The sequence below is a fragment of the Siphateles boraxobius genome, unplaced genomic scaffold (genome assembly GCF_051911475.1).
Source record: "Siphateles boraxobius isolate OS27281-9 unplaced genomic scaffold, OSU_SipBor_1 20, whole genome shotgun sequence".
NCBI classification, from domain to species: Eukaryota; Metazoa; Chordata; class Actinopteri; order Cypriniformes; family Leuciscidae; genus Siphateles; species Siphateles boraxobius.
Window position 1 is genome coordinate 3,384,235 of NW_027508811.1, and position 13,894 is coordinate 3,398,128.

Genomic DNA, 13,894 nt, shown 5'->3' on the forward strand with positions numbered 1-13,894 from the left:
CTAAAGGTTTTATGGACAGGCCATTCTGAGCAAACATTTGTGTCTGAAAATTACAGGATTTTATATTCTTTGTCATTTCATTTTAAAAGGTTGCTGATGAACTTTAAAGAAATCCTATTTTCCCACCTGAGATTCAAAGTATCATGGCTGTAACCATCATAAGACATTTTAGAAAGCAGCATAGGGGGACATACCTGCCTAATATTCAACAAATGTGAATAAGCCTTGCAAAATACCAACAGTTATTAACCTATACTAATATTTTACTGTACTAATACTTTATATATGTAATTTAAATACTGTAATATTAATAGATTATGACAGTATTCACTTTGTAAAAAAAAAAATATATATATATATATAACCCATGAATGTTCTCTTTTTAAAACATTTTTGTGCCAATCATGTTACATTTAAAATGCATTTGTGTTAAATGTAAAATGTACATTTTAAGGTTAGTACAAAAATGGATAATGATAGACTCGTTATCGCACCACACCACATTATTCTTTATTATTTTTTAACCTTGTACCAAAAACATAACTATGATTTTTCACAATCAATCATAATAGAAGTGAAACTTTGTGCTATTTGAACCATGTGGTAGCAAAAATAGGGTCATTCACTTAAATATTATGTCAGAAACATAAAAAAAAAAAAAATATATATATATATATATATATATAAAAAATAACTGTTTGAGGGTGTGTTCACACTTGTAATTCAGTTCTCTTGGTTCTTTTGTTCTGGGCCAAAATAAAAAGTGATACATCTAGTCCTGGCTCGCTTAGCATTCACACTGTCACTTTTTACACCAAACCTAAATACTGTATACAAAACAAACAAAACTGTTATGACGTATTTTGCGAGTGAACTTACTGAACATACCAAATTTATAAAATGTGCAAAGGAGTCTAAACAGCTGTAGAAATTCCTCTGTTGCATACAAACGAAGATCTGCTGCAAGACAACATGGTTCCGATCCCAGTACTGAACTACAATGGGCAATATCATGACTATGATGAGAAAAACCAGGGCTGCGTGCGGAATCATATACTCATACGGAATCATATAATCATAGACTTTTTTTGAACAAGTACTTACTTTGTGATCGCTAAAAAAAAGTATGTTCTATATAGTATGAATGTGTGTAGTATGACTGTATGCCGGACGTAGTACCTGTGCAATGTTGTCATGATCATGTGACCTATAGCATCAGTTGCGTCGGTTAGTACCGCCATTCACAAATACTCTCCTCAGAATCTCGCCAGAAAAGTAGGACATCCGGGTACTTTTTGACTGTGCAGAGTGGCATATCTTCCCTTTTGATGGCCCCAAGGGTGGATACTAGGCTTGATACGGTAGTCGGTGTTACCGGTGTTACACAGTGTTCAGTCGCAACACCGGTTTCATTACTTGCCCACCACACCGCAAAAAAAAAAAAAAAAGTTTAAAGCGTTAAAAATATTTAGCGCAATTACGCAGTATCCGTTAAGTCCTGCACACACACACACACACACACACACACACACACACACACACACGACCCACAGGAAAGACGCGTGTCAGTATTGAGTTCTCTTTCGGTCTTGAACAAACCATAACACACAAATTATGCCAAAATGTCTGTTTTGTTGAGTGTCCTCATAAGAGTCTCAAATCATTTAAATAAAGTCTTAAATGAACGTAGAGATTTGTGAGAAACCATAGTGGACGTTATTGAGTGCACTTATTCAATACCACATTGCACTGCATTAACAAAGCTACAGCTTATGTACGCTACGCTCAACGGCTGTCCGAATTCGCTCACTCGTTTTCAATCACTCCTTCAAGTGAACAGTATTAGTGGACTAACGTAGGGAATAGGCCTTACTTAGTGAATGAGTGTTTAGGGGGCAATTTCGGATTCAACCCATGTTCTCAAGAAGTGAAAAATATAGGACACTGACAACGTGCTGGCAGACAGGACCGAGCAGGTCATATTAAATTTGAAACAAAGTCTCAACTTTCAAATTTGGTCAGTAAGGGACCGTTCGGTATTTATGGAATGGACCACCGGAGGAAAATAGGGGAGGGTCATGCCTTTTTATTCTTTGTTGAGGGGAGGGTCATCCAACTTTTTTTAGTCTAGGGGGAGGGTCACCCAACTTTTGTATTCATGAAAACAGCAACATTTCAAAGTGGCTTGTTTGGTGCATATTTTTCCATGTAGCTCTCTCAGTCTCTGCCCCCATCGGTAGCAGATGAGTCTGACCCAACAAAAATCAGAAGCGAAAGATAAAGTCCAGTTTGGCAGTGTTTGTCAGTGGGCACGCGTGCATGCGCTTCGGGAGTACGAGCTCCAGATTCGGCTCGAAGTCGTGCATCTTCGGATGCGAAGCCGCGCACGACAAAATCTGCCGTGCACACCGCCAAGTGAAATGGGCCCTTGCGCACCTTCGCGCTCGTGCGGACGCGGCGAGTATAAACCAAGCTTGAGGCGCCATAACTGCGGCACCATACTACCATATTTCTTCAAAAGCAGATCGTGGAGACATTAAATCATCCAGGATCAAAAATCGTGATATCACATAAGCACTAAAACGACTGTTATCATGTCAGAAAACAAACACAAGTAACAGAGTTTACAAAACTGTATCGCACACGTGCTACAGTGATACATTTATCCATCGCACAGAACCCTTTTTAATGAACGTTTGGTGTAGGTCTACTAGGCATAGAGATATCTGAACATCTTTGCCAAGCGCAAACCAGTACAGAAGTAATCAATAAATTCTCGGGGAGGGTCATGCCTTTTTTCACAATCATTTTGGAGGGTCATAGAAAAATGTATTGCTGGCGAAGGGAGGGTCAAGTTTATTTTGACTATAAATCTCAAAACTCTTCCGGTAGCCCCTTAAATAAAAAACGAACAGTCCCTAAAAGAAAATGAAACAATAAATATGCCTACCATTTTGTGGCTATTTAATGTGTTGTGACAGATTGCCTCAGTTAAAGCCAAGTTCAAATCCACCAACGTTAATCTACTAACTCTCCTGACTGCTTAGTCGGACAAAAATTGTGGATTTTGATTGGTCAGATCGCATGTCAAACAAACTCCCTGCGAAGGATGAATTGACGCTAATTTAAAAGTTAGAGTTAAGTGCACACTGCCGCACCAGCTTTTTTATAAGCGTTGTAAAAAAAAAAGGGTGCATTTTACGTTTGCCTTTAAATTAATGATTTAAAAGCCCCCGCCGGTGATACCGGTATTACCGGTGTTGTCAAACGTCGATTAACCAGTGGGAAAATATCCTCACCGTCACATCCCTAGTGGATACTAGGTGATCGAACTAGATGGGCAGTATTTTCCATCCCTTTGTTCACTTCCCTCCCCAACTATGGTTGGGTCTTTAAGTAGGGATAGCACATCCCTTGGAATGGCCCTGGTTTGACAATGCTAATAAGCAGAGGAAGTTCTGCCTTGTTTTCTGCGGGCTGTCCCTCCTTGTTTTCTGTCTCTCACGAAGGTCATTTGGGGTTAATACAAAACAAAATAAGAACAGTAGGGCATTGCATCCCCTCTATTTTGTTTGCTTTCCCTTCCCAACTACTGTTGGGTCTATACGCAGGGGCGGTCATTCCTTTAGAGCAGTGGGTCTTTAGACACATCTAGCTGACCTTATTCTTCCAATGTGGCAATGCTAACGAATTGAGCAAGTTCACCTAGGGGGCGTCCCTCCTTGTTATCTGTCAAAAAAAAGTACTAAATTAATTAATTAATAACTAGGCGCCCGGCTAAAGCAGGTCCTAGACCTAGAGGAATCTTCTACCTATAATTGTAAGGTAGGGTCCTTTGCTCCCCTCGAAAAGCAGGGTTCCTCCCCCAGACTTCCGGGGTCTTGAAGTAAAGGCTAGGCTGTGGCTGCCTTGGGGTTAAGTCTCTCTTGCGTTGAGGCTCCCCCTTGGAAAGGCAGCAACATCAGAAATGGTAGCCGTTGAGGTTTTTTTAACAACATCAAGGGTTTCCCTTTTGTCCCTTTAGATTTCAGTGAGGTGTTTTACTCCCTCCCCACTATCTTGGGTATTACAGACGTCCCGTGTAGTAGCTGCTTGACACGATTATCAGGTTAAATGAATTTTAACATGTGCAAAGGCACACAACCTCCTGAGTGTCCGAACTCACAGTTTATGACCACCTTTAGTAGAGCTACAGCTCCTCTCCAGTTTCCAGAGGGGTTGAGTTTATTGCAAGAATCTGTTTCATCTAAGAATATGTGCCATTCTTATACTACAGCCTTTTGTATGAGAATCAAGGTTGCATCTCCCCCCAGAGGTAATGTTTGCGACCTTGGTCGTTAATTTCCCATTCAGCTCTTAGGAAATTTCAATCATTCCCTGATTCCTGACGTCAATGGTGATAATTCAGGACATGCAAAGTAGCTGGCATTCAGTTGAAGAAAAAAAAAAATATATATATATATATATTTTTTTTTTTATATACATTTTGCATTCCGAATTAAACAGAGATAAATCTATCAAATAATCCAAGTATTTAGTATCAGATTAAGTAGCCAATAGTAAATAGCCAAGTAGTAAATCATGGGATCACACAAACAATGTTGCTTAGTAGACATGAGCCTGGATTAGCTCAGGATTAATTATGAAACCTAAATTTCATTTTGGCCTATAAACCAGAACCATAAAATGCACAAGTTCTGCTCAGCATCTAATGCATTCACATGCACTCTGCTTTTGTGTGTTAATGGCTGTAGGTTCAAAACATAATTGACAAAATTAGGTCTAATTATTCAAATAATAAATACAGCTGCAGGGATGGGGTAATATCATTAACATTAGATGAAACTACATTAGATGATTCATTAAAAACAATCGCATTACTATTCATTTTTCACGTTAATACATAAGATGGAGAGAGTGGGAGATTGGAAGCTATAGAGAGTTTCTGTGGCAATGAATTCTGTGGCTTCCAAGAAACTTCTCTGTTCTGCCTCAGTGTCTTTAAAGTCTTTGATGAAGACTTCTTTCATCCAGTTTGGCTCAGGAGCCCAACAATGCAGAATTGAGAATTCTGTCTTTAATATGTAAAATATGCCACATGCTCTCTTCTCTGGGTGCCATTATGCAAATTAAGATGTCAGATGATAAAGAAAGAGATGCACCTACATGACAAGACAGCTGCTCACCTTTTCAATAACTCCATGTACTCTGCATGTTTGATGAGTCCTGTCCTCATCATGATGGTCTGGAAGCACTGTCTGTCGATGGCCCATAACTTCACACTGGTCACAGCTGAAACACACATCAGAAAACACGGCATCGGTTTGTGAACGTAATCATAATCAGCACCCAAAGCTATTCTTACAATATGAACATCAAATTTAGACGTTTAATCGTCATACAAGTAATTGTGATTATCGATTTAATTGTCCGTTCTGTTCATGGTACTTACAGTGTACGCTTAATATAAACAGAGCTTCAGAAGAAGTCTTTATGTAAGGAATAATTGACGACGGGCTGTTGAATTATAAATTGATGCACACCAGAGGTAGTAATGCGGCCACAATGCAAAGCAAAGTGTCTAAAAATCATTTGTGTATAAAATAATTTGCTGAAGTGAAATGGAACTGTAATGTGGTCAAGACCTCCCTGGAACTACTTTAGCTGTGCATTTACTGGAAAATAGTTGCACACCTTAGACCATTCGTCAACCAAACAGAATCAAGCATTCAGCCCGGTGGTATTATCATATTTAACTTTCATACAAAATATAATTTAAGGCACAATGAGAATGACATGAATACTAAAATTTAAGCACTAAAATATTTATAAATTATTATTTTTTAAATGGTCAATTTTAAAATCATTATGCAATATGTATTATTGTTATTATTATTATATTATATTATACAAAAATGTATAATATAAGTAAATAAAGTTTAACTTATTCACAATGCATGGGTAAGTAATCTGTACAGTATTTATTTTGCTCAAAATCAGTGACGACCTCAAACACAAATAACTACATAAATACCCCTAAATACAACATACATTATATAACTGCTGAATCCAAACTATAATGATAAACAGCATTACATGACTAAATATTTAGAAATAGTGCAGCATAGACTGTTGGATATTTCGTCATCAAAGTGTGGACTCAAAGGAGGAGTGCTGGGGCTGAACGGATTGATTATTGCCTTCTTGTCTACTGAACTCTGACTCCTGCAGGAATGTGCACTTCTTTAAGACACTCAGGTGAGTTATGATGGATCAACAGCTGTCAGTGAAACAATTACTACTGTATGATGTTAAAAAACTTCAATAATATATTGAACCCATGTTGTTTATCTGAGAGGGCCAGACTGCTGTCAAAGTAACAAACAGGTTTTGTGTATATTATAGGCATTGCTAAAGCAATAAAAACAAGGTGACATTGATGTATGAGAAAGGGACTTTTTTTGGAAAATTATGTCTTATTTTGTTAGAATGTGTGTATTATTGATTTTCACACAACATACTGAAGTGCTTTCCAGCGGTGATGAAGAATAATCAGAAAACACTGAAGCATAAATAAACAGTGAGCTGTCGCATCTGAATACAGCGACTGACTCAGGCAGAGGAATTCATCTGAATTTATGATGGGCTCAAATCTTTTAATAGTCTCTGATAACAACAGGAAATAAACAGCCTTTCAAAATATACCTACTCTAGGTTTTTTATCATGCAAAGGACATTAGGCATCACACAAAGACACACACCCAAGTATAAGAACAACAACATCTAAAAGAACAGTTTGTTATTAGAAATAGATCATGAATGTAGATTCCAGATGTGAAAATCATATTATTTTAAAGTTGGCATGAAATAAAAATTCACCATCTAATTTGTAAATGCAATGGCAGACAGAACATGACGTTCTAAAATTAAGGTATACATTCATTCTTTATAAGCTACAATTTTCAGCTTTGAAAAAATAAATAATATAATAATTGTTAAATGTTAAATACAAATAGTCAAATTTTCAGTGAATAACTACTTTACCCATAATACTTCAGAGGATAAATCAGATGAGTTGTTGCTGTAACCATAAAAAAAAACTACACCAAATGAGCTCAGCAACAACATACTACTTCCTCAGTATTACGAATCATGTATATCTTTGCAATTTAATTAATCTGAATACTTTAAATAAAAAAGTATATAAAAAACAAGGAACTCCCGCACACTATCCATGCTTGCAAATGAGTATCAAAATTTTATTAGCTTTTATTATCTGATTAATACAATTTTGATACTCATTTCCAAGCACGCATAGTGTGCGGGAGTTCCTTGTTTTTAAAAGATTTTTTGAATCAGTTGGAAATGTCACAGGGATTCAATTTTTTGATCATTCATCCTTAATTTTCAAGGAATGTTACAAACCTATCGTTATCAAGGTGTTTAAGTGGATGATATTTCTGAAGAGCTTGCAAGAATACATGCGTTTACTCATGCAAACTATTTTGCACAATTGACAATGTTTGCCAGCATCAGTTGAAAAATATTGTTTTAAAAACATAAGGCAGGAAACAACTAATGCAAAGTAAATAAATAGCCAAAAAACATCTGATTGTGTGAACATTAAACTGCTTTGTGCATTTAAAATGTTTGGTGTGACTTTATGTAAATGCAATGCATTCATATAGCTCAAACAAAAGAGCAGGGCTGTAGCAATGCCAAGGTCATCAGTTCCATTCTCAGGGAATACCTAGTTCTGGCATGAAACTCTAGATGGTGCAGACTGATAGGTCTGACTCATTTGGTAGCGATCACATCATTATCTACATAGCACAGCTGATTGGTTGCTGCATCAGCAGCCAATGGGCTATATTGTTGCTGTAAGCAGTCTGCAGTGCGCTTTCAGAAACCCTCCACCTTCCCCAGCTCCACCTGTATAGATCTGCTATGGGGGTTTATTCATGTATGTTACATGTGCAGTAGCAGCAGCAGCATGTCTTACATACTCACAGCAATGTCTGTGAAAGTATTGGTACGTATTGGTTGCAAGTCTTGGTACTTGCTTTGCAGTAGCAGCAGCAGCAGCAGCGTTGCAGATCTATTCCGCTAATACCAAATACATTAACATTGTCAAATCCATTACCATGCCAATCTATTTTTCCATACCAATCTCCCGAGAGTTGTCATGACATCATGTTGCATTTATGGTACACATTTGATCAGTTCAAGCATTTCTAAGTCACTTACGCACGAATGTAAATGGTGCTTCAGTACCTTAAAAATCACAGTTCAACTGACTGTTGGCTGTGCATTAGAATTATACCATGATTCAGATGCCTGAGTAAGTGCATATACATGCCAAAGATGTTGCTTCCGATCAGTGCATGACATCAAATTACAGTGAGAGCGATCAGAGAGCCGGACGGCTCCGTATGCTTTTGAATCGTTCTCGCGGATCAGTCTGTGTAGCGCCGCTTCAAGTCCAACACACCTATAGTCCTCATTTTCCTGATTGTGTTCACCTGTTCCTTGTGTTTTTCACGCCTCACCCACTTACTTGTCTTGTCAATAAATTGTCACTACTTCTGCTTCTGGATCCTATCTCACACAGATCTGGACAGCTGCTGCTGGTGATGATTTACAAAAACTTACTAGAACACACAACAATCTTTTTGGCTCTGTTGGATGGCTTCTCTTTCTTCCTCTAGTCAGAGCAATCGGAATTTTTTTTTGGACATCCCTGCAATTAACTACAACACATCATTTAGAACTATAGATACTGCTGACATTTGAAAAGATGATTGAGAGTTTCCCATATCAATAAAAGATAAACAGATAATTTTTAATAATAAAAATACTAAAGTTCTATTTTTAGCTAAATCTAAAAATGTAAATCTCACCATAAGTGAAATAAATAAGCCAAATTCACACCTGTACAGTAGAGGGCGCAGCTCAAACAAAGCTGTTCTGCCATTCTGGATTGCAGAAGAATACGACACAGGAGAATAAAGTTTAACACTCCTACTTAATCAATGAAAACAAACATTGGTTGAATTGGATCATCGAAGGTCGGCAACAAAGACCATTGGTTAACCCTGTAATGCCTGGCTCACACTACAGGTGTTTTAGGCAGATGTATGCCCGATTTCCCCCTCCCGAGAATCGGAGAAAATATCTTGTCGAGGACCTCGATCGGTTTCGATGTTCGGCGCAGATTATCGGGTAATGTGAGGCGTTCACAGATCGAATCTTGCACCTCCCGATCTGCTCTCACACAAATCGGGCTCGCCCCGATCATATTAAACATGTTTGATATTTATCGGGATGAGCAAGATTATGATTACGTCAGTACTGTCACAATAGCCAATAAGAAACAAGTAGGGCTGTCGTGGTGAAGGAATGAGGTAATTTTGAGTGACTCATCAGCGTGATATGCACATAGACTGTAAAAAAGAATTTGCGGTATTATCTTTATTTATTATCTTTATTTATTTATTTATTGCTAAATAAAAGTGTTACACTGTTGTCAGCAGGGCCGAAGACTAGTACATGTTCAGTAATGAAACCGAAACAAAAGAAAGTGGAGTAAACAGAAGATAGTGTCAAAATAAGGGTCCACATAGTATAACAGAACATAAACCTGACACAAGCTTGTTAGATCATTGTTATATAACAGTTAGTTACGATCCTGTAATCTCACCAAACGAGAGGCTTTCTGCTGATATTTCACCAGTATGGTCATTGCTCGTCTCTGCGTGTTATAGACAGGCTGTCACTCAGTCCAGTTACACAGTTAGGCCACTAGGTGGCGGCAAGAGACTGCCTTTGAGTGAGTCATACATTTCCGTTGAATTAACAAAGAAATTCGGATTCATTCTAATATATATGTAATGAAACAAGCTGTTAATTATTTTAACATTTAATATTAACTTTGAGCTCCACTTTATAAGGCTCAGCTGCCCATTCCGGCGCATGGGCAAGGCAACGCTGAAGCCGACACGTCACCTCATAGAGATGACGCCATTCATTAGAAATATCCTTAAATGTTAAAAGTAGATTTTTTTTTTTAAAGATTTCGCTTTCCTTGGTCATGGCATATTTTTAAAATATGACTTGATCTGAAGGACAGAAATTTAGTTTACATCCACTTTTCCGCTTCCGATCTGTTGCGTGAGATCACGTGATCATGGTGGAATCATATCTGGCATGATAATCTTATTAACATTTTGTAGTGTGTGATGCGCCACGATTTTCAAATCTTGTAGTGTGAGCATGTTTAAGATTTGAGGGAAGAAAATCTGCAAAGATTCTCCTTAAGTGTGTGGTGCAACCAGATTTCAAAATCGGTTAGGATTTTAAAACTCCTGTAGTGTGAGCCAGGCATAAGACCCGTGGTTTTCACTTTTTCAACATCACTTTTAGCTCTTCCAAAAACACATCTGCAATTTTTTTTTTTTTTTGAAAGACCACATTTACATAGCCAATGGGTCCTATTGTTTAGCCTCGCAATGCCGTTGGATAGTAAATGTGTATATAGGTCTTGCCATAAGGTCATACAACCTGCAAATTTGCCTGGAAGCGCATCTCCTTGTTTCATTGGACTGGAAATCTCAACATTGAAGTAAGTAAAACCCCAGAAATATTTTTTTTTGTGATTGCTAGAATGTCTAGTTCATGTAAATACTTGGTTATTGTGGAATGCATGCGTCAAATTAGATTTTTAGCTTGGGAGAGAATGGTAGTCAAAATAGCATGTGCACCTTGCACATTACATGGAGGCATTGCACTTCTCAAATGTTCAAATATAGGAGAAATACTTAAGCATATCTAAATGTGTTATAATTTTCAGTTTAGATCAGATTTGAATCATTTTAAATGAATAAATTATTTCTGGCTGCAGTGTTTTAAAGCTATAGTCTACGATGTTCAAAATCGGTCGAGAAAGCCTGAGACGGTTGGGAACTTTTAAAAAACTCATCCCGCCCCTCCACACACACACACCCCTCCCCTCTGTGCTACCTGATCCCTCCCACCGGGAAACGACCTGAACAACCACTCAGTCAAGCTGTGATCACCGGTAGTAAACATCGGAACAGAGATGTACGATGTGCGATGTCGGATTCGAAGGTGATAGGCGATGCTAAACGGCTAACATTCCAATGCCGACCGGCAGCGTGAGCATGTTGTCAGACTGATAAAAAGCTATTTATGTAACACGTCACACCATAAAAGTATAAATAAATGTTTACCTGCTCAACAAAAAGTCAGCCGCGTCAGCGTCGGTTTTCAGTCCTAGATCTCCCTGAAGCTTCCTCCAACGGTCAATGGTGAACCCTATATTTATCCTACTTAAAGTCCGGCATTCTTCACATTTTTTTTAATCTATGCTCTTTCCTCTACAGACTTTCTATCTCTTCCAAACTTAACAATAGGGGCAAGCAGGGGCCGCTTGCTGCTGTCGTTTATTTTTTTATCCATTGCTTTATCCATTGCTGATCTGATGCTACTTAGCTACCTACCATAGACTGTCAGCTGCTTGCTCGCGCAATTTCATGTCGCAGGAGGGGGGCGGGGTCGGGTGCGGTGGGGTGGAGACGCGAGCGCCAGGCGGAGTTTCAAGTGGAGCTGGTGATTGGATGAGAGCAGTTGAACAATGTAAGCTGTCCGGCCGGACAGCTTACATTGGTCAACTTCTCTGCAGCTGTACACCAATTTTCTCTTCATATTGTTAGGATTGTACTGTAGAACCATAACCAGCATCTAAACGAGGTAATTAATAATGAACAATCTTTGAAATCGTAGACCATAGCTTTAAGTCCTTTCAGTACCTGTATTTGAAATTGTACCTGTATGTTAGCAGTATATATAGTTAACTGTTTTTTTTTTATTTGGGCTTTGTTTGTTTGTTTGCCCAAATATCTGCTTGTTGCAAGGCAGACACTGTTTGTGGAATGCTTTGGAGGATGGTTATTCAAGGACAGGTGTGGATGTTCAGACATATAGGGGGTTGCATGGTCCATTGTTCAGGGACAGGTGTTAATGTTCTGGAATGTGGGCATGTAAGAGGTTTGGGGGTTTGTATATTCCTTTTAGAATTGTGTGACTTCAGTAGGGCTGGGACGGTATGGATTTTTTCTAACCACGGCTGAAAAGCAAGAAATTCCCACGGTATAGCGGTAAACCGCGTTAAATACTGGAATAAATTAAACGAAACTTGGCGTATAGACTACTTGCCTCACAGACATGCTTGAAATGTCTACTTTTAAACAAAATTCAAAACGAAATGATAAAATCGTACAGTAGCCTAGCCAGGTAAGGTCAGGTTTGCCGATGTCACATTGCGCTCCCCCAATTCGCGAAAGGTCAGATTTGCTCCATCTGTTGATGATAAGTTTTCCATGTAAGACACAATGTCATTAGACATAATCCATGTCATTAGAATCAATGAATCCATGTCATTAGACACAACGTGCACACATGTGCAGGGCAATGTTTTTTTTCGCTGTGATGACGGTGACGAGCTCAGACCCACGGTAGGCGTCACGTGACCACGGTATTGCAGTAATGCGGTAACCATCCCAGCCCTAGACTTCAGTGGAATGTATCACATAAATAGGATTCATTTACATTTAAATTATTAATACTTGAACATACTCTAACTCTTACAACTATTATTTTCATTTCAGAATGAGAGGACGCTGCAGACACTGCAAAAAAGGATATTCGAATACGGAATACTTCTGCAGGAAGTGCAATCTCCGTCTCTGCTTTTTAGAGGAAAGGAACTGCTTTTGGGACTACCATTGCAAGTGAACACTGGACACTGTTTCTTTGACAGTTTTCAATGTGTTTTGTATTCAATATTTATATTTTATTTTTAATAAATTCTAATTCATAAAAATATGACTGTTGGGTGATTAATTATTATTATTCATAATATTTACTGTTATGGTGCTATGTAAGCAATCCACACTTCAAATGAGCCCTTAGTTGTTCTGTATAGCCTATTCGTTCTGACAGTGTGAGTGCAAATGCTGAAATTCTGCTCCCAAATAGGCCCAACGTTGCAATATTACAACATTTCCTTAAAAACTTACTAAAACATAATTTTTACAAAAATCCTTCATTATTTGCATCAGAGGCCTCCTACAACAACATCTGACAGGTGAAACAATTTTTTTTCTTTTTTTTTTCTATATTTGGGTCTTACAGGGTTAATAAAGTAAGTGAGATTAAATACATAAAGAATATTTGTGTTAATTAACATATTTAATTATGGTTTTGCATAATATTCTGAGTTTGCATTTCAATGTTTTTATTAATTTTAAGGAATACGAGATCTGTTTTTGTGCAAGTGAGGGTAAATGCATGCTCACATTTGATTCTGAATTATAACCATCATGTTTACACAGCGCACACAACACCTCTGCACTTACTCCTGATTTCTCTCAACATGGGGACAGGAGAGGTGTCAGTCAAAAATGGGGGAAAAAATAACTTGCATTACTTGTTTGAAAAAGTAACTCATATATTTTGTTGTAAATTTAAAAGTAATGCATTACTTTACTAGTTACTTGGAAAAGTAACCTGATTACGTAACTTGCGTCACAAGAAATCCGTTACCCCCAACAATGATCCCAGATAACAGGGAACATTCACAGAACTTTGACTAAAGTTCTGGCAAGGTTCTCTCAAAGTTATGAGCAAACATTCTTTCAGTAACGTTAATAGAACATTCAGTCTGTTATCGTTTCAGTCTGCTGTTCAGCACACACAATGGAGATTAATAGAAAATCCAAAATAACATGCAGGAGAATACAGGAATAAGAATGAAAAAGCACTAACCTAACATGAAAATGATAAGGAGAGGTAATGAGGAAACTAAATGAACAAC

The 13,894-nt window shown here is 38.0% G+C and overlaps 1 protein-coding gene across 3 annotated transcripts in view; it reads right to left on the minus strand.

Annotated features, from left to right (window-relative positions):
- prkg1a (protein kinase cGMP-dependent 1a) overlaps positions 1-13,894 on the minus strand; it is a 110,748-nt gene that overhangs the window by 48,524 nt on the left and 48,330 nt on the right. For all 3 annotated transcript variants that reach the window (XM_077236389.1, XM_077236390.1, XM_077236388.1), the window contains exon 4: positions 5,187-5,292. In XM_077236389.1, the coding sequence (XP_077092504.1) occupies positions 5,187-5,292 (106 nt within the window). The remainder of the gene's footprint in view (positions 1-5,186; positions 5,293-13,894) is intronic.